This window comes from Symsagittifera roscoffensis, chromosome 5, assembly GCF_963678635.1.
Source record: "Symsagittifera roscoffensis chromosome 5, txSymRosc1.1, whole genome shotgun sequence".
Taxonomy (NCBI): Eukaryota; Metazoa; Xenacoelomorpha; order Acoela; family Convolutidae; genus Symsagittifera; species Symsagittifera roscoffensis.
Window position 1 is genome coordinate 32,600,819 of NC_087066.1, and position 25,883 is coordinate 32,626,701.

Consider the following 25,883-nt stretch of genomic DNA (forward strand, 5'->3'; position numbering starts at 1 on the left):
TTTTCAAAAATCTAAAATTCCCAACCCTGTAGTTAGGTCTTGTCAGAGTACTCTCAAGGATTGCGAATCGTGCCTCCAAATATGACTGCTCGATTCTTTGTAGTTTTCGAGATGTGACGTTTTTTGTGATTTTTTCAAAATTTTCAGAAAACTTATTTTAATTTTTTTTCGCAAATTTTGAAATTCCCAGCCCTGTAGTTGGGTATTGTCAGTGTACTATCAAAGATTGCGAATCTTGCCTCCAAATATGACTGCTCATCTCCTTGTAGTTTTGAGTAATGATGTTTTTTGTGATTTTTCAAAAAATTTTCGTAAAATTTAATTAAATGTTTCTCAGAATTTGAAATTCTCAACCTTGTAGTTGGGTTCTGTCAGAGTATTCTCAAGGATTGCGAATCTTGCTTCCAAGTATGACTGCTCAATTCTTTGTAGTTTTCGAGATATGACGTTTTTTGTGGTTTTTTCAAAAGTTTTCAGAAAATTTAATCATTATCTTTTTTTTAAATCTGAAGTTCCCAACCCTGTATTTAGGTCCTGTCAGAGTACTCTCAAGGATTGCGAATCTTGCTTCCAAATATGACTGCTCAATTTTTTGTTGTTTTGAGATGTGACGTTTTTGTGATTTTTTCAAAATTTTCACAAAATTACATTATTTATTTTTCAAAATTTGAAATTGGCAACCTTGTAGTTGGGCGCTGTCAGAGTACACTAAGGAATTACAAATCTTGCCTCCAAATATGGCTGTTCAAATCTTTGTAGTTTTCGAGATATGACGTTTTTTGTAATTTTATCGTTCAGAAAAGTTATCGGAAAACATATATTAATTTTTTTTCGCAAAATCTGAAATTCCCAACCCTGTAGTTGGGTCCTGTCAGAATTCTCTCAAAAATTGCAAATCTTGCTCCAATTATGACTGCTCAATTCTTTGTAGTTTTCGAGACATGACGTTTTTAGTGATTTTATCAAAAATTTTCAGAAAACTCAAATTATTATTATTTTTTAAAAATCTGAAGTTTCCAACCCTGTGGCTGGGTCCTGTCAGAGTACTCTCAAGGATTGCGAATCTTGCTTCCAAATATGACTGCTCATTTTTTTGTAGTTTTCGAGATATGACGTTTTTTGTAATTTTTTCAAAAAAGTTATCGGAAAACTTATATCAATTTTTTTTCGCAAAATCTGAAATTCCCAACCCTGTAGTTGGGTCCTGTCAGAGTTCTCTCAAAGATTGCAAACCTTGCCTCCAAGTATGACTGCTCAATTCTTTGTAGTTTTCGAGATATGACGTTTTTTGTGATTTTTTCAACTATTTTCAGAAAACGTAAATTATTTTTTTTTTTTAAATCTGAAATTCCCAACCCTGTAGTTAAGTCCTGTCAGAGTTCTCTCAAGGATTGCGAATCTTGCTTCCATATATGACTGCTCAATTTTTTGTAGTTTTCGAGATATGACGTTTTTTGTATTTTTTTCAAAAAAATTATTAGAAAACTTATATATATTAATTTTTTTTCGCAAAATCTGAAATTCCCAACCCTGTAGTTGGGTCCTGTCAGAATTCTCTCAAAAATTGCAAATCTTGCTCCAATTATGACTGCTCAATTCTTTGTAGTTTTCGAGACATGACGTTTTTAGTGATTTTATCAAAAATTTTCAGAAAACTCAAATTATTATTACTTTTTAAAAATCTGAAGTTTCCAACCCTGTGGCTGGGTCCTGTCAGAGTACTCTCAAGGATTGCGAATCTTGCTTCCAAATATGACTGCTCATTTTTTTGTAGTTTTCGAGATATGACGTTTTTTGTAATTTTTTCAAAAAAGTTATCGGAAAACTTATATCAATTTTTTTTCGCAAAATCTGAAATTCCCAACCCTGTAGTTGGGTCCTGTCAGAGTTCTCTCAAAGATTGCAAACCTTGCCTCCAAGTATGACTGCTCAATTCTTTGTAGTTTTCGAGATATGACGTTTTTTGTGATTTTTTCAACTATTTTCAGAAAACGTAAATTATTATTTTTTTAAAAATCTGAAATTCCCAACCCTGTAGTTAAGTCCTGTCAGAGTTCTCTCAAGGATTGCGAATCTTGCTTCCATATATGACTGCTCAATTTTTTGTAGTTTTCGAGATATGACGTTTTTTGTATTTTTTTCAAAAAAATTATTAGAAAACTTATATATATTAATTTTTTTTCGCAAAATCTGAAATTCCCAACCCTGTAGTTGGGTCCTGTCAGAGTTCTCTCAAAGATTGCCAATCTTATCTCCAAATATGACTGCTCAATTCATTGTAGTTTTCCCGATAGGACGTTTTTTGTGATTTTTTCAACTATTTTCAGAAAACGTAAATTATTGTTTTTTAAAAATCTGAAATTCCCAACCCTGTAGTTAAGTCCTGTCAGAGTTCTCTCAAAAATTGCAAATCTTGCTCCAATTATGTTTGCTCAATTCTTTGTAGTTTTCGAGACATGACGTTTTTAGTGATTTTATCAAAAATTTTCAGAAAACTTAAATTAATGATTTTTTAAAAATCTGAAATTCCCAACCCTGTAGTTAGGTCCTGTCAGAGTACTCTCAAGGATTGCGAATCTTGCTTCCAAATATGACTGCTCAATTTTTTGTAGTTTTCGAGACATGACGTTTTTGTGATAATTTCAAAATTTTCAGAAAGTTTTATTTAATTATTTTTCAAAGTTTGAAATTCGCAACCTTGTAGTTGGGCGCTGTCAGAGTACTCTAAGGAATTACAAATCTTGCCTCCAAATATGACTGTTCAAATCCTTGTAGTTTTCGAGATATGACGTTTTTTTGTGTTTTTTGAAAAAATTTCAGAAAACTTGAATTATTATTATTTTTTTAAAATCTGAAATTCCCAACCCTGTAGTTAGGTCCTGTCACAGTACTCTCAAGGATTGCGAATCGTGCCTCCAAATATTACTGCTCAATTCTTTGTAGTTTTCGAGATATGACGTTTTTTGATTTTTTTCAAAAATTTCCAGAAAACCTAAATTATTAATTTTTTCGCAAATTTTGAAATTCCCAGCCCTGTAGTTGGGTATTGTCAGAGTACTATCAAAGATTGCGAATCTTGCCTCCAAATATGACTGCTCATCTCCTTGTAGTTTTGAGTAATGATGTTTTTTGTGATTTTCAAAAAATTTTCGGAAATTTTAATTAAGTGTTTCTCAATTTGAAATTCCCAACCTTGTAGTTGGATTCTGTCAGAGTACTCTAAAGAGTTACAAATGTTACCTCCAAATATGACTGTACAAATCCTTGTAGTTTTCGAGATATGACGTTTTTTGTATTTTTTTCAAAAAAATTATCAGAAAACTTATATTAATTTTTTTTCGCAAATCTGAAATTCCCAACCCTGTAGTTGGGTCCTGTCAGAGTTCTTTCAAAGATTGCGAATCTTATCTCCAAATATGACTGCTCAATTCATTGTAGTTTTCGAGATATGACGTTTTTTGTGATTTTTTCAACTATTTTCAGAAAACTTAATTTAATGATTTTTTTGTAAAAATCTGAAATTCCCAACCCTGTAGTTAGGTCCTGTCAGAGTACTCTCAAGGATTGCGAATCTTGCTTCCAAATATGACTGCTCAATTTTTTTTAGTTTTGAGATGTGACGTTTTAGTGATTTTTTCAAAATTTTCAGAAGGTTGAAATTAATTGTTTTTCAAAATTTGAAATTCCAATCGCTATAATTCGGTATTGTCTGGGTACTCTAAAGAGTTGCAAATCTTGCCACATGCGACTGCTAAACGCGACTGCTCAATTGCTTTTAGTTTCCGAGATGTGACCTATTTTGATTTTTTTTTCAAAATTTCTCAAAGAACTTGTCTTCAAAGAATTTCAAAAAATTTAAATTACCAACTCGATGAAGATAAAACCTTATTGTCAGCGTACATCCTGGCGTCTGAAATCTTGCCTCTTAATATGAATGCTCAAATCTTTTTAGTTTCCGAGATAAGGCGTTTTTTTTTCAATTTTTTTTTCGGGAAACTTAGGTTAAAAAAATTTTGAATTCCTAACCCTTCAGTAGGGTGCTCTCAGGTACTCTCAGCGGTTGCAAATCTGGCCTCCAAATTTCTCCAGAGGCCCATTAAATTTTCAAGATGACGCTTTTAGAATTGTAATTAAAAAAAATTAAAAGGTTCGAAATTACCAACCCTGTAATTGGGTGCAGTCAGAGTACACTAAAAGTTTAGAGATGTTGTTTCCAATATATGCGGCTTTTCGAAGCACCGGAGGTGCGTTAAACGCTAGTTTTTGTTGAAATATTAAAATGACTGAATATAATTACAAAAAGGCCTATGTTTAGAAAATTAAGTCTGGGTACTATATTACTATTTGCATGCCTTGGAGTGAAAGTATCTGAGTTGACTACAGTTAAACAATTTTGATTCTTAAGTCATTTTATGCTCCGGCCTCATGAGTCTAAACCCTTCGCCACCACACGTGAGTTTTTGTTATGATTAGTGGTGAGTAACTATGGGTGAATGGATGAATTTTTTCCGTATAATTTAGTTACCTCACTTAACACTTGAAGGCGTCAAGTATGGTCTCATAAAAAATGCTTTTAGCAGGGTATTCCTAATAATTCTAAATGTTAGCAAGGTTTTCTTTGTTATTGACTCTGATCACCCCAATTGTTTTAACATCGTTGCAGCTATTATGGATCAATTCCTGAAGATAAAACCCTTCACAGTAGTTTTTTCTTATGTGCAGAGGTCAAGTGTGCTCTCATATTAAAACCCTATTAGTCGTTTCCTATGTGCAGAGGTCAAGTGTGGTCTCATATTAAAACCGTTTTAGTCGTTGGATTTAAAAAAAAAATCTAAAGATTTCTCTCACTGTCGAGAAACACTAGTCTAAATACTTTCGTTGTCAGAATAAGTTGGACGGAATTTGATTAACGGCGTACCTCCCACAATATATTTTTTACTACAATTTTAACGTTATTCAAGTTATTATTACCCTTCGTTGCATCATTTTTCAACTATTTCAGAAAACTTAACTACAAAAAAAATTGAGACAAAAATCGAAAAAAAAAAATTTTTCTTAAATCAGTTTGGTCGGAACGTTCTGAGCTTCTTGCACAGCAACCGGCTCCAATTGGTTTATTTTACTTGCGAGAGGCTGACATGCTCAAGGCTGACATCTGACATGCTCAATATCTTTTTTAATTCATGTGGGGTAGTATTTAATTATTATTGAAGAAATGTCTTTTTTTTGGATATGTGATTTGCGTCCTAATTTCTGTCGGCTATTTTATACTACCTGGTATGTTTTTCTCGCGGTGATTTTTAACAGCTGAAGTTTTTCAGTTTTTACTTCAAACATTTTTTGCCATAATTGCAAGTTTCTAAATTTTTCAACTCTGATTTAAAAATTTTTTTTTCAAATATTTTTTTTAAATTTCCGTTAAACGGGTTTGGTTTATGTTTTACTGGAATAGTCCACTTATGTTGCATATTTTTAAAGGCAAATTGTTTTAAATGATTTTGCTTGTTTCATCAGAGATCGGTTGTTAACAGTTTCTTTTTAAAAGTTTTATAGCTTGAATATTTTTTGTCTGCAGTTTGGTTTTCGGCTTAACGAGGTTCGACCGCTTGGTCATTGATTCTCAATGCATGTGAAGGAATATATGTGTTATATGGAATGAATGCAGTTTATAGGAATGAGTGCATGTTATATGTTAAATAATTTTTTGGACTAGTTTATTTCAGCTTAATTTTTTTTTACAAAGAAGATTTTCTTTTTTTTCAATAACTTGTAATGCATTGTTTTAATTGTATCGCAAATGCTGCTAAGCTCCGCTTCGCCGCTGTGTTAAAATTTCTATTCGCAGTTTTCTACTCTAATGTACCTAAGCTGCTTTTTTCTTTTTTGCATCGTGCTTTTTTTCGTTCCAAAACTTAGTGGTAACAAACTTTGGATTAGAATGATTTATTTTCACTAGTAACATATTTTGACGACTTATTTATTGGTTTTTTAAGTTTCGAATGAAAGAAAATAGCATAAAAAGTTAGAAAAACGGGAAAAAAGTTGATTAGATTTCAGTTTTTTGCAACAAAAGAGCCCTTAGACATGGCACCTTGCCTTTAACCACTATGACACATGCTTGTTTTACGCATACACAGAAATAGCTAAATAATTAGTTTTGTAAGTACCGCATTGACTTTTCCCCAAAATGTACGACCTGCTTGCTTGTGTGCGACTCGTAAAAATCCTGTATAATTATTTTTTCCAATTAACTTTTCAATGCAAAAAAAAAGAAATAGATTTTTTCTACACGAAGCGGCTATTGGTTTGAAGTGTTAGTCGAAATGTTTTTTTTTGTAACGTGGGGTTTTCCATGAAAAGTTACTCGATTGCTATTATCTGTTTGCAGCAAAATCATTACGCTTGCGGGTAGCAAGCGTTATCAAATTGGAATATTGAATTATTTACCGGCCCTAAATAATTTGTGATAATAATAATAGAAAGAAAGAAAGAAAGAATATATTTTTCCTTTTATAAACAATATATCAGCATAATTAAATTTGCCACATTTAAAGCAGGAACGGATAGACAACGGGACCTGTTGGTCCACTAAAAGTCTACCCTTCTATTCAAATGAAACATCTCTAATGAAACAAATCAAATTAAACAATACGAGCAAATATATTTTTATTTAAATACAAAAGCTACAGCTGGTGAAAAAAAAAATTTATATCTATTTATAAATTTATGTTGACATTAACAAACTACTGAACTTAACAGTACTAAACTTAACAATACTTCCAGGGCGCTGTAATATTATATGTATAATTTTTTTTATTTTTTTTTTTAAATTTTTTTTTTCAAGTTTTTCGAAAAAAATTAGTGAGAAAAATCCAAAAAAAATCAAAAAACCTCGATATCTCAAAAACTAGAAGGATTTGGGAGGTAATTTTTTTACACAAAAAAGCTGATATATAGCTGGTAGTCCTGTAGCATGCAACCAACGGGTATGGGTTTTAATTTTTTTTTTTTTATAAGCCAAATATATGTTTCACTAATTCATGGTTTTGTACCAGGTATATTTTCAAATAATGGTAAATTGCCGAAATTTCTGAAAAAGAACTTTTTTTGACGTGTGCAGGTATCAAATTCAGAACCCGCAGCTTATTAAAAAGTTTACAAGCGCGATATCGAATCGAGAAGCGCTCAATTTTGCGTTTACAAAATGGTTCGAACAGAAGGCTGCTATCAGAATTTCTAGTAGCTCTTTTTGCATTTTGAAAAACAAATAAATCATTCAGAAAGCTATCCTTATGAACACCAATAACTGATTTAAGAACAAATTTTAATAGCTCATAGAGATGATACTCATAAACGGTTAACAAACTATATTTTTCAAAAATATCATTACTACGATCTCGACGTTTTCTGAAAAAAATGAATTTGAGGATTTTTTTTTTGTAAAACATTAAGTTGTTCCAGCTGCGAATAGCTGCAACATCCATAAATTAAAATGCCATACTGGAGAATGGGAACGACATTGCTACTGTAGTATTCGATCATTGGAGACCTCGGCACGTAGTGCCGTAGCTTTGAAACTATACCGCATTGTTTACTAAGTTTCTTTTTGACGAAATCGATATGACTTTTAAAAGAAAATTTGGAGTCTATGTAAATGCCTAAATATTTACAAACAGGTTTCGTATTTACCGAGCAAGAGTTTGACTGAAATAAATGATTGGAAGCACTTAACTTTACATTCATTTGAACTGTTTTGGATAGGTTAATCACCAATTTATTTGCATGTAGCCAGTTATTTAAAGACGTCATGTCTTTTTGAACGTCAATTATTTGACAACCTATTGATGTTAGATTCGTATCGTCTGCGAATAGCAAAACTTCCGATGTTTCGCATGCTTTAGGGAGGTCATTTATATATAATAGAAAAAGCAAGGGACCTAAAATTGAGCCTAAAACACCACATTCTATTTTACTCCAGCTAGATGAAACACCATTTACTACAACTCGCTGTATGCGATTACTGAGATATGAGCTCAACCATTTTAAACAGTTACCCCTAAACCCATACATATCCAATTTGTATAGCAAGATATTATGATCAATAGTGTCAAAAGCTTTCTTCAAGTCAAGGAAAAAACAAAATTTCATTCGATGAAGGATACATTCTAATTCTTTCGGTAAGTTCAGCAAGTGCATCAATTGTGCTATGCTTATAACGAAAACCGAATTGTTTTGCATAAAAGAGAGAAAAATTCTCTAAATAAGAATAAATACGGTTATACATAATGCGCTCATAGATTTTACTCCAAACAATTAAAAGTGAATTTTTACTCCAAACAATTAATAACTACTATTGTTATCATAATCATTATTCTGATAGAACCAATTCGAATGTTACGTTTCACAGAAGGGAAGCAGAGCTTCGCAAAACTTGGGATTCGTCAAACACATTCGTCGACAAAAGTCTTGCAAGCTAGCGAAAAAAAAGAGACGGAGGAACCAAATCGAAAAAATATATGTATGATTTTAAAAAAGGTCGGTAAAAACTGCTTAAACAAATGTATGTCTTGATAGAATTGCGAGAAAGGAGACAAAAATCATCAAGCGGGAACTAGACATCTTTTAGGCCGAAAAAGTGTGCTAAGTCGATAATAAGTTTTCAAGACTTCAAGTTGTTGCGTCCGCCAAAGCTCAAAAATGCAAGTTTTTTTATTGCCATTTAAACGACAGTTTGTGATGTACAAACGCCAAAATCAATAAATTGAGAAAAAATTGAAATTGTATAAATTTTTGGCGCTAACTTACCTGCATATTTACTCAAGTGCAGCGTAGTGTTGTGTTACGAGTTCACTTCGTTCATAACAAATCGCAAATGAAAGTGCTAATGTAGTGACTTTTTTGTGCCAATAGCAATGTATCTTGTTTAATTTCGCTGCAATGGCATTATATCTTTGTATCTGGTTTATTGGTGGCTTGTGTTTCAATATCGCCAAGCAGCCCCCATGGAGCAGAATCTAGAATGTTCGAATCTTAATCTCAAGTTGGGGCTTCGACTCGGGCCAATAGCAGAATCATTTTTTTCTGCGATTTTTTTTTCGCGCTTTCGGACCCCCTTTCGATCTACTTTTTATGTGAAGGTGCTAAATCTACTGACCGCTCTGAGTCAGCTGGAGTCTTTCAAGGATCTTGTTTAGGCCCCGTACTCTTACTCTGCAGCGCATCTGATGGAAACGACGGTGCAACGCGCGCTTACACTTTTGCGGACGACCACAGTATCGGAAATTCCACCGAATCCACAGTATGCAGTAGTGCTGACGCAGCAACTAAGTGGTTCGAAGACAATCGCATTACGATGAAACCAACTAAGCGGGTGCTTACCACTTTCTGAATCACTGCTAACAACCCAGAAACTACCACCCTCCTGGGACTCCAACTCGACAGAAGATTGACTATGAAGTGTCATTTTGACGAAGTTGTAAACCGAGCTTCCCTGAAGACCTCTCAGCTCCTCCGCCTACAGCCGTACCTACCACGTCACAGGATAGAGAACGCGTACAAGACATGTTTGGCCTATTTTTGAGTACAGTATTACAGGGTACATCCACGCGACCGACACAGCTAAACAGACCAGACGATTGCCAGAAACGCTTCTGCAAACTGACAGGCTGTGACCTACCACCTCTTTCCTGGTGGCTTCATGTCGGTATGATATGCTTACTTGATCGAATCATTGTCTTAGCCAGAGGTCCAGCAGATATTCATCGCCTTTTAAACCCACCGTCTGATGTCCCGACATATTCAACTAGAGCAGTATCAAAACGGCATCAGTTCACTTTAGAGACCTGAACAACTGTACAAGAAGGCGCTGTCTACAGAAGAAGGTCGAGAGTACTGGAGGCAGGGATTGATTTCCCTCAGACACTTTCAGCGTAGCTTCTGGAGTTAATAAACTGTCCTCCTTCAAACTGAACAATGCTAAACTGTATAAACACCTGTGGATTAAAAACAATTTTTTTGACCCTTTTAGAGCTCCTTTTTACCGTTTTATCGCTTAGGTTCACATCTTAAACTTTTTTGTCTCTACGAACTGTTTCTATCGATGCGACCTTAACGTGGGATAGCAAATTTCCAAGGAAATTATTCCTCAACTCCTTAGTTTTTCCTATATTCTCAACACATTTTTCTGAGTTTTTCCTTTCAGTGATTTTGAAAACTTAACTTTGAATACACCTCAGATGTATAAAATGCTCACCCCTAATGCTGCCAGGGTTTCTCAGGAGATACAAATCTGGCCCCCAGGTGATGCAAATCCGATATACGACCTTTTTTGTTCTTACCGTTGCGTTTAGTTTCATTGTTTTTCATTTGTATTATATATAAGCAATTTTCAAACACACAAGCTGGCTGTATGAAGCAGTGGAGGTGCAAATTACACGCTAGTATGCTTTGAGGGGGTATTATCACGTTTGCGATTAGCAAGCGTTATCAAATCGGAATGTAACCCTTTTTCGGGCTAACAAGTTTTTTTTAACAGAATCACGAATCATTTGATCGCTTGTTGTAATAATTTTCTCGGCATCAACGGCACACTTGGCCAAAAACTAACGCCTACGCATGAGCGGCAAAGGTTTTAGCTTACTCAAGTTTTGTCGGTTCAGTTGCTGCTCGAAACAAGTCTTTGATTTGATTAATTATTTCACGCCGGCGATTATGTGGCTGGCCGTGTTTTCCTCAAATTGAACATCGTTCAAGACAACATTATGAAATTCTCGTAGTTGTGGTTTTTTCGATATTTTTTCTTCTTTTTTCGACTAAGTGACTTTTGTTTCATTTTTTGTTTTTCAGTTTGCAATGACATGTTTGTGGTATCGCAAGTAGTGCGATACTCCGCTTCGCCTCTGTGTACTCAACAGTTCCGCTGTTATGTTCGATTTTGAAAAAACTTAAACGATCTGTCGATTGTACATATTTTTTGCTACCACGAGTTTTGTAGTTGGAACGTTCTGCTACTTGCAAAGCGACCGGCTGCTCTTTATTATTGTATATTTTCGTATTGTATACCTTTTGAGCGATGAAACATTTCGAATTTCATAGGACGTGAAACTTTTTCGATTAAAAGGTAGAATAAATTTTATCGATATTTGCTGTATACCCGATTTTAAAGAACTTAAAATCTAACGTTGACCTGCAGGGGCGAATCTAGGATTTTCTTGAGGGGGAGGCGGATTTTCAAAAAATTTTGACGACCTTTTTTTAGGGCGGCCAATTTGTTTTTCCGAGCAGTAAAAAGACGCTGTTTTGGCCTAAATTTCAGAGCCGCAGGCAAATTTTGAAAAAACAGGTCAAAAAGCCGTTTTTGGGCCTTTTTGGAAAATTTTGACAAAAAAATTGCGCTCCCCCTCAAAGTTGGTATATATTGGCGCCTTTAGAAAAATTTTAGGGTCGGTCGGCCAAAAATGGATTTGGACCCTTTGTGTCGGCAGGGGGTCGAATCCCTGAGGAGAGGGGGCGGACGCCCCCCCCCCCCCCCCCCCTTAATCCGCCCCTGTTGACCTGATCATTATGATTATTGTTGGTCATAGTTTTCGCCCTGATAGACAAAATTAGCTAGTAAAAGTGGACTCCAGCCTTCACATAAAGCTAATTTATTTTCAGATCAGTGATTGAATAAGTGACGCGTGGTGAGAAGAAGAGCAGATCTTTACCACAATGACATCAGTTGCACGACAACCAGCGATAAATACCAAACGTAAAAAACACTCTAAATTTTTAAGCCGTTTCCAATAGATAAAAGTACAAGAACGGAATGCTTCCATAAATTATAGTTGGATGTTAGAAAAGGACAAAACAGATTCACAAAACTTTTACAAGCAGAAATAATGCCATAATTGTTGTTCTGGTTTCCGAATAACACACATGTACTTCTCCAGTGTCTAAATTACTATAGGGGATGTTGTACGGTGCTAATTTGTATTGTTTTCGCAGAATCGAATTCATACCAATTGTAAGTTTGCTTGAAGCTTTGTCGTGATTGTTAGCTGAGTAGAAATTGATCTCATGCATTTCTCATCTCGTTCTCAACTATTTTTTATGCATGCTGCTTTTTCCTTAAGCAACGCTGATAAAGAACCTAATATTCCATACGAGAATATGTTTTGTCCATTCTACTCAGCTAATTCTCGTATGGAATATTAGGTTCTATATCAGTGACCTGTAGGGTTGCTCCAGATGGTCTGTTCGGTGTAAATTTTAAGAAAAGCATATAATTGCTCATGCACTTGTAGTCATTACTTCGCCCATTGAAATTTTCTCAGTGAAATCGTGATGATAATTAGACAAGTCTGGCAGATGTTAGTTTTTTGAGAAAGCATTGTTATATCTGGCCGTTGGATTCAGTTCAGGCACTCCATGCAAAAAGCAAGCAATTTCTTTTTCAATTGAAGCTTGAGTTAATAATTTTCAGCTGGACATCCTCTCTCAGGCACTCTAGGGCCGCCCCAGGGTTTGGGAACCGGCGGATTCTCGGCCGAGTTTGGCTCGGAAAATGGGGGTGGCTTTAGAAGTATGAGTCGTGTGTCGACCCTTGATGACCAGATGAAGGATAATCTGGCAAAACTCCAACTGAAGCTTCTGCAACAGGCAAGCATTAAAAACAGTGCTGCACAAAGTTAACAAACTATCAATGAAAAAATTACCCTATATTACAATTTACCCAATTCCATTCTACACTATGACTCCATTCCATATCTTACGAATAATAGAGCCGGTTATCGCCGCGAAACGCACCCACCGGGTACTTTAAAGGAGAATGTAACTTGAGGGTAGAATGGCTCAGGATAGATTGGAAAATATGGCAGAATGGCATTGGGTAAATTTTTTTCGGACGATACGAAACACTGCAAATTTAGTTTTTGAAGGAGTTTGTTTGATTTCAGAAGCTGCAGACTCGTCAGAAGCCTAGAACAGTACCAACAAGAACAGGTAAACACATCTTTTTGAGAAAGACGGTAACAATCAGTTTTTCTGGCTTGAAATGAACCATTTTTCTGCAAATTGTATCTTTTTAGTGCCAACAAGTGCAGATATGCGCCTGAGAACTGCCATGAAAGATAGAGAAAAACTGCTTGCGGAGCTACGGGTGAGAACACAAATTGTTTGTCTTTAGAAAAATTCATTAATTTAATTAATCACGAGGAGTTATTGGAACTGCATCCACTACAGTTTTATGCACAGCACATGGTGAAAAAATATACTTTTGTGTTCTGTTACCTTTCTCAGATGGAAAAGTTGAAGGAGGAATCTATGGCAGCCGATAATGGACTGCAGAGGCCATACCTGTCCACAGACGAATACCCGCCGTACACAGGCATTCCAGGCACATACCCGGCCATGCCTTATTCCTCGGTGGGTGCCAGCAGACACCTGGACGGACTGGAACACGGACTGTCGTTGGACAAGAGATACAATTTTGGCGACTTAGCTCTACAGGTGGGACAGAGATTTGATTCTTCTTAGTTTAATAAGTTATTATTTTGGAAATATAATTTTTTGTTTCACTTTTTTCCTTATTGTTTCGAATTTTTTTTCTGATTTTTTTTCCGTTTAGTAATTTTTCTACAAAAATTGTTTTTCAATTTGCTTATTTTGCTATGACAGTCGAACATCACATCCCCAGTTTTTCGCCGAAAAAACGACAATAATTTGAAAAACTTTGTATTTTTAAGACTATGGTCGGAACATCCTTCTTTATATCAGATTTTGTTTTGATAAAGATAAAAACCAAATTGGAATTATAAAAAATACCCTTGCTTTCTTTGAATATCTAGTTGTTTGCCATTATAATTAAACATGTTTTTTAAAATTCATTGCCACCTTGAAATTTTACTTGGGTCACTCGATTATGTACTGTACTGACAGGTCTACTACCAATATCTACGTTTTTTTCGCGACCCTTCGCTTGCACTAGCTACTTGGTTTTCTTCATTTCAGAGCTCCCTTTTGCCCGTAGACAGGTTTCAAGCCAGATCCCGCTCAGTCGCCCATCCCTTCAGAACTACGCCCAGTTTCCCGCCTCCGCCACCCTCCTTCGCTCCTTATCACATGTACGGAGGAGGCAGCGGCTACCAAATGCCACAACAGAGCAAAACTTCTGGTATGTGAAGCGACTATTTCCAAGTTCAAAAGACGAGAGGTCGTCCTTTACGAATTTATTTTATTACGTAAAGGCAACGCAATTCTTCGAATTTATTGTCATTCTACTAATCGATTTCTGAATTTCCAGAAAAAAAACAGTCGATAACTTCCTAAAAAATCACACAAATAGAGTTTGATTAATTTGCCGAATGTGTCATATATTTGCCCAGGAGCGGATCTAGCGTTTTCTCGAAGAGGGGGGGGGGGGGGAGCGGATTTTTAAAAAAAATCTTATTTTTTAGGTCGACCAAATTTATTTTCCGAGCTCTCCCGAATATCTAAAAAGACACTTTTTTGGCCAGTTTTTTATTTCGCTGTCAAAATTCGAAAAACAGGCCAAAAAAGGCGTTTTTTTTTCAGCGCGCGAGCCCTCGAAATTAGTATATATTGGCGCCTTTAAAAAAACTTTTGGGACCCTTTGGTTTGGCAAGGGGTCGAATCCCTGAAAGGGGAGGCAATTCGTTTGCTGAATTATTCCATTTGATCGGGCTAAAAAGCGAAAATCGTAGATCCATCCTCAGTAACCCCGCAGCAAGTATTTCGTCCCCCTGACCACTCAAAAGGTCCCCTTTGATGTTATTTAGGAGAGCATGGAAGCCAATATATACCGCAATTTTTTAGTCAAAACTTTCCAAAAAGTGCTCAAACCAGTAATTTTTGCCCGTTTTTTTAAAATATGTATGGTTTAGTATGGTTTAGTACGGAAAATTAGTATGGTTTACTTAGATTTAAAAAAGTCAACCCAATTTTTATATTTTTGATAGTCCCCATTCGAGAAAATCCTAGATCCGCCGTGTCCGTCCCTGCTGCGAATGTTAATGCAGTGCCTAGAATGTTCTAGATGTTAATGCAGTGCCTTGATATTGATTTTGTGCTTCAGTTTCGTAATAAATCGAGTTTCATTGTAGAGATGATGGAGATGATGATGATGCAGAATGCACAGATGAACCAGGCCATCATGCAGCAGATGATGATGAGCAGCATGGCCAGCAAAACAAACAACAGGGCAAGTATCACTCTTTCATACTATCAATCCAGTAATATCAGCGAAGTATATAATCCAAATTATAAATAGTTCTCAACTAGGTTGAAACTCTTAGTTTCGAACTTTGTGTTAGTTCATTCTACATGCATATTGTGCATTACATGTAGGCACGAATGTTCGTATCTATAAAACATGATTTTGGTATTTCATTTAGCTTCTCTTGTATTGGGGCATTCTACGCTGCTAGGCCAAATTAACCCGCAGTTAAATTCATTTACTTAAATTATACGATTAGAAGTAGTATGGTATGAAAGGGAAAAGAGTAGTTTATGATAGGCTACGCTAGAATGGCATAGAACCGAAAATTGGGCTGGCTAAAGTTACTCACATCGATATTTGTCTTCTCTATTTCAGAACCAAAACAGCCAGAGCTCTCCAGAAGTGCGGTTCCTGCCTGCACCGGGAGCAGCAGGGGGTATGGTGCCACCTGGTATGGGCTTCCCAGGTCCCAACAGCAATTTTAAGCTGCCAGCTCTATTCTCGTGAGTTAATCATTGTTTCGTCTTTCTCAGTTTTGTAGTTTTTTTAAAATGGATTCAATTCTGTAACGATTAGTTTCTGCGAAGTTTTAGAAAATACTAACTGCTTATGCAAATGAAAGATAGCGCTTAGTATTTAGTACAAATTTTCGTAGCTACGGTGGAGTTTTTGACCCGGTCATATCGGTCAGCTGTTTCTTTAATGATCGCTCCCTGCATAAGGTATTACCTATAGGTCACATATTTATGTTAGTCGGATCAACTGAAGAGAACCCATTTAGTTCATAATTTGCAATTTAACGACAAAATATCAGCGACTTGCATGTGATATAAAAAAATTTGTCATTTCAGAGGACAAATGCCAAACTCAAGTACATTCAGTCACCCCGCACAAGGGCCTGGAGATTTCCCGACAGAAGCAGCCCCATTCACAGTTGAACCCTAAACGTGCCGTTTATCTTAATCGTGTCGTAAAATGAATAACGTTCGAAAATTGAATTGTAAAAAATCTTACTATTGAAATTTGTAGATACATTTTTACACAAGCAATGCTTGTGTTATAGTATGAACTACCTTTTTTCCAACCTAAGTCGCAAATATTGTTGCGATAAAATGTTTTCATATTGGAAGTGTTCATTTTGATCAATAAGCAGCTATTAAGTACAGCCAATGCTAAGGATATTCACACAGACTATTATTGTTCCGACTTTTGTTACGAAAGAAACGGAAAATTTGTGCTCGGGTTTTATTTTCAGACAAATTTCGACTTTTTAACTAGCCATTTTTGACGGAACTTTTTAATATCATTCAAAAAGTATTGTTGTCCTGAGCTTAAATTTGGAAAGATATTTCAACTGTGATCATATTTTGTAAAGTAATGGGGGTTTAAATTTTGCCATTTTGGCTAATTTGGTTAACGCGCGACATATTTGGCGCTATTAACGCGTGAGCGGAGATTTTAATCAGTCATAGAAATCTATCCAAATTGGTTGAAGGAAGCTTATTTGCCATAATTGATTTGTTACTAGGAGCGAAATTTATCGCTTTGTACTTAATATGGCGTGTGGGGGATGATTTTCACAAAAAATCTCAAATTAAAAAAATATATTCATTTATTTTTTTTACATTTAATTTTTTTCATGTTAATACTGCTGTAAAATTGAAGCATGTTAGTTGGTAAAAAATTTTCAAAATCAAATGGACTGGTACTGCTAATGCGTAATAATTGGCATGCGTCACTTAAGAAATTTTGTAGTTTTGCTCATTCAGTTTTTCCCAGTAGCGTTATCGGTCATATTTTTGCTTGTGTATGCGAATTGCAACTTCGCCTCTGTGTTAGATAGTTATAATTCAAATTGTTTGTCAATTGTTGCAAGAAGAGAATTTTCAATGCATAGGCATTTGAGAGCTTACGAGTGATTTTTCAGGGCCTCCAATTTTTAACGCTCAAAAATCCACATAAAAATTTGACGTATAAATTCGAATTCTTTAGCCATTAACCTTAGGCAAAATATCACTCGCAAGATCAAATTTTGCCGTGTGGATACTAACATGAGCCAACAGCGCAAGTTTTGACTCTTTTGTAGTGTTTTGAGGAGTTTTTTCGAGGCACATGTTAAAACATCTTTAAATCTATTATATATTTAAATGCGGGCTTTACTATCTCGCCATGTTTAAGCTTTTTCAACGTATTATTTTTGCATGTTTAAGCTATATCGTATATTGCAATGGTTAAGATTTTTTTTCCGATTTTCCTATTTGTATTTAGTGGTTATTTTACCGAGTTTAAATTAAGCAGCCCAATATCGAATTAGGGGTTGCGAATTTGGCCTCCAATTTGAGTGCCCGAATCATTTTAGTTAACGAGATAAGACGATTTTTGAGATTTTTCAGAAAACTTATGTTATTTTTTTTCGCAAAATCTGAAATTCCCAAACCTGTAGTTGGTTCCTGTCCGAGTATTCTCATGGATTGCGAATCTTGCCTCCAAATATGACTGCTCAATTCTTAGTAGTTTTCGAGATATGATATTTTTTTATGATTTTTTCAGAAAATTTTATTTAATTATTTCTCAAATTTTGAATTTCCCAATCTTGTACTTGGGTGCTGTCAGAGTACTGTAAGGAGTTACAAATCTTGCCTCCAAATATGACTGTTTAAATCTTTGTGGTTTTCGAGATATGACGTTTTTTGTGATTTAAAAAAAAAATTCAGACAACTTATTAATTTTTTTTAGTAAATCTGGAATTCCCAACCCTGTAGTTGGGTCCTGTCAGAGTAATCTCTAAGATTGCGAATCTTGCCTCCGAATATGATTGCTCAATTCTTTGTACTTTTCGAGATATGACGTTTTTTTGTGATTTTTTCAAAAATTTTCAGAAAACTTAAATTATTATTTGTTTTTAAAAATCTGAAATTCCCAACCCTTTAGTTAGGTCTTGACAGAGTAATCTCAAAGATTGCGAATCTTGCCTCCAAGTATGACTGCTCAATTCTTTGTAGTTTTCGAGATATGACGTTTTTTGTGATTTCTCCAAAAATTTTCTGAAAACTTCAGAAAGTTCTAATTAATTGTTTTTTCAAAATTTGAAATTTCCAACGCTATAGTTCGGCGTTGTCAGGGAACTCTAAAGAGTTGCAAATCTTGCCACAAGCGACTGCTAAATGCGACTGCTCTAATGCTTTTAGTTTCCGAGATCTGGCGTTTTTTGACTTTTTCAAAATTTCTCGAAGAACTTTGAAAATACTAACTTGATGAAGATGCAACCTTATTGTCAGCGTACACCCAGGCGTCTCAAATCTTGCCTCTTAACATGAATGCTCAAATCCTTTTAGTTTCCGAGATAAGAAGTTTTTTTTTTTCATTTTTTTTTTCGGGAAACTTAGGTTTAAAAAATTTCACAAAATTTTGGGATTCCTAACCCTATAATAGGGTGCTCTTAGTGGTTGCAAATCTGGCCTCCATATTTCTCCAGAGGCACATTAAATTTTCGAGATGACGCTTTTAAAATGGGAATTAAAAGAATGTAAACGTTCGAAATTACCAACCCTGTAATTGGGTGCAGTCAGAGTACACTAAAAGTTTGCAGATGTTGTTTCCAATATATGCGGTTTTTCATGAGCTGTCATAAAATTTTGAAGCACCGAAGGTGCGTTAAACGCTAGTTTTTATTTAATTAAAAGTGCTCATTTGGTGGCATAATAATCACGGTCTTGCATTGGAAATTGCATTGAAGGAAAATTTATCAATTGGAAGCGAAGCCGACCAAATTTGCTTAGACGGCAGAGTTTGGTTATTGAAAAATTTAAACTGTTTTGTTTTTGTCCCTGGTGTGCTGATTTACTTGAAACGAAAGCCTAGAACTTAGATATATTAGATAGTATTGAAAACAATATAAAAAGAATTTCAAAAAATTCAAATGATTTTCATTCCCAAGAGGGCGCTAAAAGAATCGAAAACCAATTTTACTGTAGTAAAGCTAAGTTTCCACGGCTGAAATAAAATCGTTTTATTTATATTATCCTCCTCGTTTGGCTGGGTGGTTAGTGCGTGAGACTCGAAATCTCTTGAATGCAGTAATTCGCTGATCGAATCCTAGACGTAGTCGAATTTCGAGGCACATTTCTATTTTTTCTTTTTGCAATTTCTGAAGCTGCTTTTTGTTGTTCTTTTGCTATTAATTGCGAAGCGAATCTTCGCCTTTGTGTATGAAAATAATGGGATCGTTTTTTTATTAATTTTTCAATTTTTTGTGACGCTTTCGAAAATTTATTCACTTATTCAAATTCTAGTTTTTCTCAGATGACTCAACCGATTTCCGAAACGTGTAACCAATGGGAAGTACGCCCACTATCCTTTTTGTTGCCTGTGTGTTTGGGGAAAGTGTGTTTGGGGAATTTTTTACTCTTTTTTTTGGATTTTTTAATTTTTTTTCCAAAAACTACCCTTCCATATCTGATTTTGATTTCAATCAAACGCAAAGGCTATGGGAGGCTCCATTGCATCAGCGGCTACGCCCAAATTTTTATCCCTCAGAAATGGCCCTCAGAAAAGTCAAATTTTTTGATTTTTGACTTTTTTTGAACTTTTCACAGAAACTACCCTTGAAATCGGAGGTTTTGGTTTCAATGGGTAGAACGGGTCGTGAGAAGTTTCCTTGTTCAAAAAGTTATGGCTTTTGGATAAGTCAAATTTATCGATTTTTGACCGTTTTTTTTTAAACTTTTTAATCGAAATCTGAGAAGCTCCCTTGCATCAGCGGCTACTTCCTATTTTTTACACAAAAAGTTATTGCCCTCGGAAAAGTAAATGTTTTGATTTCTTGTCCGTTTTTTGATACTTTTTGACTCTTCTCGAAAACAACTCAAAATGATATCAATGATTAAATCTCGGCAACGGGTTGTGGGAAGCCGCCGTGCATAAGATGCTACGTCTTAAAATTTGTTTAAAAATATTTCTCCGGGAAATTTCAGAAATCAAAAAAATTTTCACTCATATTTTAATAGAGCAACAACTAAGGTTTTGAATAAGCCCAATTTTTGTATTTTAAAGTTACCTATTTCATCCCGCATCAGTAAAACAAAATCATAAATCATCAAACAGGTACCTCCAGCTTTAGCTGGGCCTCTAGTACCGACTTAATAAGACTTTAAGAGCAATTAAATCCAAAATAATGAAATATTATCAATTTGAAAACGGACTGTATTCGCTAAAAAAGCAAGTTAAACAAATTGGGATCTAAAAGTGAAGTCTACATTTTCTACGACTGACAAACTCCTGGGGCAAAATTAGGAAAAAGTACTAACAAAAATTATTGAAATAAAATCAATGTTTACCGATAATAAATCGAATGAACTACCACAAATTTTTATGGTAAACGAGGAAAATCGTGTTACTGAGAAAATTTTGCAGAAAACGTTGATTAAGTTTATAATTGTGTATAGACGAACAAAATTTTCGCTTTCTAATTTGGTTTCTTCCAAATTTTTGTCATGCTCTTTTTTGTGAACTTTGGCAGTTTGATTTCTATCCTGTCCAATCCTTCATTTGGCTGTTTGATTTTTTAGGCTCACCTTTTGGATTTTGATTCAAAGAGGAGCTCATTAAACTGTCGCTGACAAATTTGGGCGACTGCTGACTGCACTTTTAATTTTGAAATTGGATTTTTTCATGGATTATTGTCAATGAAGTAATACAAAAAATCAAAATGGGTAGTTTTCTAGGGTTTCTGGGCATTAATTTTTTTTCCGGCTGTCTGTTGTCTAGGCTGCAAATTCAAGACAGTTTCAAATTCGATGGATGCTCAGCCAATGCACTGAGATTAGTTAGTTGAGGGATTGCTGTATATGTTTAATTAATTCCCCGTATGTCAAAAACAAACGTATTTTTTCTAACTATTCCTACCCCCATTCTGTTTCGATATCTTTTCAGGTACTCCATTGCCAGTTAACTTGCAAATTGTAAAAAGTGTTGTCTGTGCAATTGGAAATGTCTACACAGGAAGCTCCTCCGCCATCATTCCCCAGTGCCAACCAGAGACTACACTCGACTGCAGAGGTCACGTGGAAGACATTCAAAGAGTGTGTCAAAGGAGAGGTCAAGTATGTATGCGAAGACTACAAAACAATGCAGGACATGAACGAACACGTGGGTGAGAAGTTGCGCAACACCTCAGATAGTTTCAACAAGATTGGCTCACAGATGCAGACTTTGAATCGGAAGTCTGAAGAAATTGAGGCATATTTGAAAGAAGTAGACACGATATGCGAGAAAATTGACAAATTAGATCACTTAGCGACCGGTCTTGATACCTATACAAGGACTTTAGAAGCTAGATATAAATCTCTGCTAAAACAAAGTTAAAATAAAATGTATTTATCAAAATAGTTACAACTGAATACAATTTAAGGAATTTATTTTTGAAGGTTTCAGCATTGGTGTAAAGTTTTGAGTGGTCTGGCTGATTTGATTGAGATCACCATATGAATGGAATGTAGGCTTTTCTGTCTCTTGGGTAGTTTTTAAAACTGGAGTGATAAAATTGGTGGTACTGCACAGCCCGGGGGGCCAAATTGGCGAAAGTGAATATCGCAAACGCCCACTGCTCCAAGTTACCCGATGCAATGGCAAAGCCTAACCACTCGGCAGTCTCCCCGAAGTAGTTCGGACACGAAACGAACTGGAAAAATCCACCCTCTGGCATTATGTAATTACTGCCTTTCTTCTTTTCCTCCTTACTTGTCGTTTTTTCGTTCATGCTTCTAGTAATTTTGTCACGTTTTGATCGCAGGCTAATGAGATAATAATCACTTTTGATGTTGATAAAGGCCCCGATACAAAATAGAGCCAAGCCAAGATAGTACATGGTAGAGTTTGAACTGATATTTTTGGTCGCAAGGGAAGCGCCCTGCAAATAGCCATTCCAAGTGCAAAATATAAGGCCAAGTAAGTGAGTGATAATGGGGTTTTGACGCTTAGGTTTTGTAAATAGTGGGAAAATGAAAGATCGGTGAAAATAGTGCACTGCGAAAAGCATTAGAAGTACCTCATTGCGGCTGGTAGAGGAAAACAGTTGGATTTCTGCCTTTAGTAGGTAAAAAGCAGCGATTAAAAACGATGGGGCCTCTTGTATGATCCAACCAATTTTCGGGTTTATTGTTAACGAGGTTTGAAACACATCTGCAAATCGCCCGTATGCTGCAGGCATCTTGACTAAAAATGCAAATGCATAATAAATGACTCCACTTGCTATCATCGAATACGCAAGAAATGCGAGCATGAATGGCTCGGCGAGCCAGTCTGAGTTTTGCTTGTATAAATTCAGCAAAAACTGATACATGTTACTAATATTTCTGATGGTTTAATAAATTGCCAAAATGGAAACTCGTGTCAAATTTCGTGGCATTTGGTCAGATCAGGTCACCGAGTAAATATCAAAGTTGGTCAATAAAATCGAATGGTTTCAAATACGTTTTTTAGTTTTTTAAAGTTCAGTAATCGAGAGTGAGCTCTTCGATAAAATTTGGCAATTGATTGAGTGTGCGAATTGATTTTTGTTTCTGTCTACTTTTTCTAATCCATCACAAGTCTGAAAAATAAAAATCAATTATCGATTGTTTTTAATGTGCGCATATCTGATGCAATAAATTTAAAAACATGTGTTCTCAAGCATGTTTAAAACATGTTTATTCTGATTCGATCAACAAAATAATTCTTTAAACGGATAAAGGTTTCAGAAAAATTATTATACACTACGGGTGAGTTATGATCTACACAATATCTCCTGAAAGCACTATTGCTGGTGGTTAAGGCGTGTTATCGCTTAATTGAATTTCTGTCAGATGTAGGTGTGAAAGTGTGTTAAAAATATCTGTATATTCTTCAAACATGGCCTTTTATGCGTGAATTGAATTGGTGGATTGTTTTCAGAAGGGAATGAGCTGATTGGGGATGGGGAATGACACGGACATCTACATAGTGGAGGAGCTGATGAAGAAGAGGCAGCGCAAGGGGAAGACAGAGTATCTGGTCAAGTGGGTGGGATGGAGCGACTCACACAACAGTTGGGAGCCAAAGGCAAACATCCTAGACAAAAACCTCATCGCAGACTTCGAAGCAGAATGGCAAAGCAAAAACAAAAGCTCTGCTTCCAAAGAAAATCCCTCCTCCTCAGTTGAGAAATATCATCATCACAAAGTCAACAACTTGCAAATATCAACACAAGAAAGCTCAATAACTACTGGTGCTAACAGTACACCCTCGAGAACAAACACAAGTTCTTCCATCTCTTCCTCGGCTTCAGAAACCGATTTGAGTTCAACGAACTATCGCAAACGAAAGTTCCAAATCGAAGAAACGCCCCCTGAAAAAGGCGTGAAACTGTCCTCATCAAGTAACTTTACATTCCCAAATTCTAATTCAATCTCACCCGACCAGTTTCCTAACGAAGTAGATGCTATTGAAATAGGGCAAAAAGATGCGTCGAAAAGATCCTCTCGGAAAATTCCAGGAGCAGCGAAGAGGTCCAGAGTCTACCCGAGTAGTTTGAACCAGAAGAGCGTGAGTGTTACAGAAGTGACGGCCCAGAACTTAACAGTCATAATAGCCGAAAGTCCCACTCCAGAAGGCTTTTTCGAAAACTATCCACAAACAAACTGAACTTTGTCATTTATTGTTTGTTAGTAGGAGAAACCTAATTATGATTAGAAGTTATGCAAACGAAAGCAAATGCTCCCATCATAGTCTGAGATGAATGACGATTTATTGAGCATGGAATCGATTCAGTCATTCTAATGTGAAATGCCGTCATCTTAAGTTCGACCAGAATTAGAGATTTTCGTTCGTCAATTTTATTTATCGAAATTTCTTTGTGAAGTAGTAGTTATTCGTTATAGTTATCTATTGTGGGTTAGAGCAATAGTCTATGTTCCCCGAATGAAGTGGAACAAATTGATTCGTATTCTATTTTAATGTCTTCTCGATTTAATTGATGACTTCCCTGTGTTCACAGCACAAAAAATGTTCGTGATAATGCTTCAATTTATACCAAAGGCGGATCTAGGGTTTTTTTCCTGTATTTCAAACATGACTGGTGCCCTGCGGTGCGATTCCTGTTTTAGTATGCTTTCGGAGACGAAAAAAGAATCAAAATATGGTAACCTATCATAACTAGACAACAATTCATCTCAAATTGTCGCTGCAGTTACAACTAGGGTTGTTAAAATTCTGTTTTCATTAATAAAAAACTTTTAAAACGTTTTAAAACACTGTTTACAATCTAAACTCGAGAAAAAAACTCAAGTTTCAGAAAACTTTATTACTCGGATAAACTCAGTGTTTCTCATTGAGAACACATAAGCAAAAAGCCAATTTGGAAACTTTCTGTGGTCCAAGTCGATTTCCTAAAACACTCGAACGCAAATCACTCGAACGTTTTATGATTCTGTTATTGTTGACATTCAATCAACAACATATCACTGTTTTGCGGGAAAATTCCATTAACTTCGGCGCTTGCATTTTGTGAAAAAGTGGAACAAAAAACAATAATAAAAAACAGCAATAAAAAACAAACGTTTAAAATACTGTTTTAAACATATGGTGTTTTAAACATAACAACCCTGGTTAAAACGATGATCCCAAATTTTGTGAACGATGAAATTTTTCTCGGAATTAACTGTCTGCGTAATAGCTCCGCTTTTGAACCTTTGAAAAGTGTTTCACTTCTTAGCTTTGTTCGCCATTTTACGTCTTTGTTGACTGAGTTCAAATCGAATGTAGTAGTATAAAATTACATCTAGATGCTAGCTGTATTCAAAATAATTAGAAGCTTTAGCAATTTCTTTTTGAGGCCAAATTACGCGTGCTAATTGATTCACAAACATTATTACAGACTATTAGAAACTATTTGAACCTTACGGTAAACTTGGTTAGATTTTTTTATGCAGAAACCTGAGTTAGAAAACACAAACGCAAAAGGAGCTCGAAGAATAATACAAAGATATGTTCATTGTTATACTCCAGCAACACACCATTGCTAAAAAAACTCCTCACTAATGTTTGTCTGATAAAGCGAAGGTAGTTCCTTCTGTGCTGTTTAAATTGCGTATGAACATTGAAACAGGCGAAGCGGATCTTCATAAAATAAGAATAGCATGGTGAGCTAGCCCACAAAAAATAAGCCGGTAGTCGAAGTCGAAAAAAAACATCTACCAAAATTTTCAGACCACAACCTGCCTCGAATAAAACTACTAATTTCGAGAAGCGCAACCGTAGGCCTCCTCATCCTAGCAGTAGAAACCATTCGAAAACCAGAGGCTAAGACGGCAATTTTTGGATAGCCGACTGATTTGACTACAAAAAAAACTTGATAGATACTAAGCATTGCAGATATAACGGTGCAATTATTCAAGGCTTATTTTAAACTTTCCTTATTTCTCTTTTAGAGCTGTTTTTGTCGTTTTCTCGCGTGTGTTTACAAAGTGCAGCTTCGTTATGATTATCACCGTAGTCACTTATGTCTTGCCTTACCGAATTTTGCCGCTTTTACAGACATATCGCTGCCCATTGTTCAAAATCATCAAAGAGCCATTTTTAACCCGTTGATTTGTCTTTGCATATATATATTTCTTATTATTGTTCCGACCATTGAAAAATGGGGAGGAATTTT

At 35.6% G+C, this 25,883-nt stretch overlaps 4 protein-coding genes across 4 annotated transcripts; 3 read left to right on the top strand and 1 right to left on the bottom strand.

The window, feature by feature from the left end:
- The first annotated feature begins 11,653 nt into the window (after positions 1-11,653).
- On the top strand, positions 11,654-21,207 carry LOC134846309 (uncharacterized). Its single transcript, XM_063863612.1, has 10 exons — positions 11,654-11,749; positions 11,986-12,004; positions 12,464-12,639; positions 12,936-12,981; positions 13,068-13,138; positions 13,279-13,488; positions 13,990-14,152; positions 15,102-15,199; positions 15,593-15,720; positions 16,069-21,207. The coding sequence occupies exons 3-10, from the start codon at positions 12,565-12,567 to the stop codon at positions 16,160-16,162; spliced, it is 885 nt and encodes a 294-aa protein (XP_063719682.1). The 5' UTR covers positions 11,654-11,749; positions 11,986-12,004; positions 12,464-12,564; the 3' UTR covers positions 16,163-21,207.
- LOC134846706 (biogenesis of lysosome-related organelles complex 1 subunit 2-like) lies at positions 21,206-21,580 on the top strand. Its single transcript, XM_063864091.1, has one exon. The coding sequence runs from the start codon at positions 21,206-21,208 to the stop codon at positions 21,578-21,580; it is 375 nt and encodes a 124-aa protein (XP_063720161.1).
- Positions 21,581-21,587: 7 nt separating this feature from the next.
- On the bottom strand, positions 21,588-22,849 carry LOC134846310 (3-oxo-5-alpha-steroid 4-dehydrogenase 1-like). The gene has a single exon (XM_063863613.1). The coding sequence runs from the start codon at positions 22,554-22,556 to the stop codon at positions 21,693-21,695; it is 864 nt and encodes a 287-aa protein (XP_063719683.1). The 5' UTR covers positions 22,557-22,849; the 3' UTR covers positions 21,588-21,692.
- Positions 22,850-23,150: 301 nt separating this feature from the next.
- Positions 23,151-24,783, top strand: LOC134845943 (chromobox protein homolog 7-like). The gene has a single exon (XM_063863079.1). It carries the CDS (start codon positions 23,168-23,170, stop codon positions 23,873-23,875), a length of 708 nt encoding a protein of 235 aa, XP_063719149.1. The 5' UTR covers positions 23,151-23,167; the 3' UTR covers positions 23,876-24,783.
- Positions 24,784-25,883: the final 1,100 nt, after the last annotated feature.

Excerpts from the sequence above, each read along its gene's own strand:
- LOC134846309 (XM_063863612.1), top strand. The coding sequence starts at position 12,565 with ATGAGTCGTGTGTCGACCCTTGATGACCAGATGAAGGATAATCTGGCA. Across the intron at positions 13,489-13,989 it reads TTGGCGACTTAGCTCTACAG|AGCTCCCTTTTGCCCGTAGA; the intron begins GTGGGACAGAGA and ends TCTTCATTTCAG. Across the intron at positions 15,721-16,068 it reads AAGCTGCCAGCTCTATTCTC|AGGACAAATGCCAAACTCAA; the intron begins GTGAGTTAATCA and ends TTGTCATTTCAG.
- LOC134846706 (XM_063864091.1), top strand. The coding sequence starts at position 21,206 with ATGTCTACACAGGAAGCTCCTCCGCCATCATTCCCCAGTGCCAACCAG.
- LOC134846310 (XM_063863613.1), bottom strand. The coding sequence starts at position 22,556 with ATGTATCAGTTTTTGCTGAATTTATACAAGCAAAACTCAGACTGGCTC.
- LOC134845943 (XM_063863079.1), top strand. The coding sequence starts at position 23,168 with ATGGGGAATGACACGGACATCTACATAGTGGAGGAGCTGATGAAGAAG.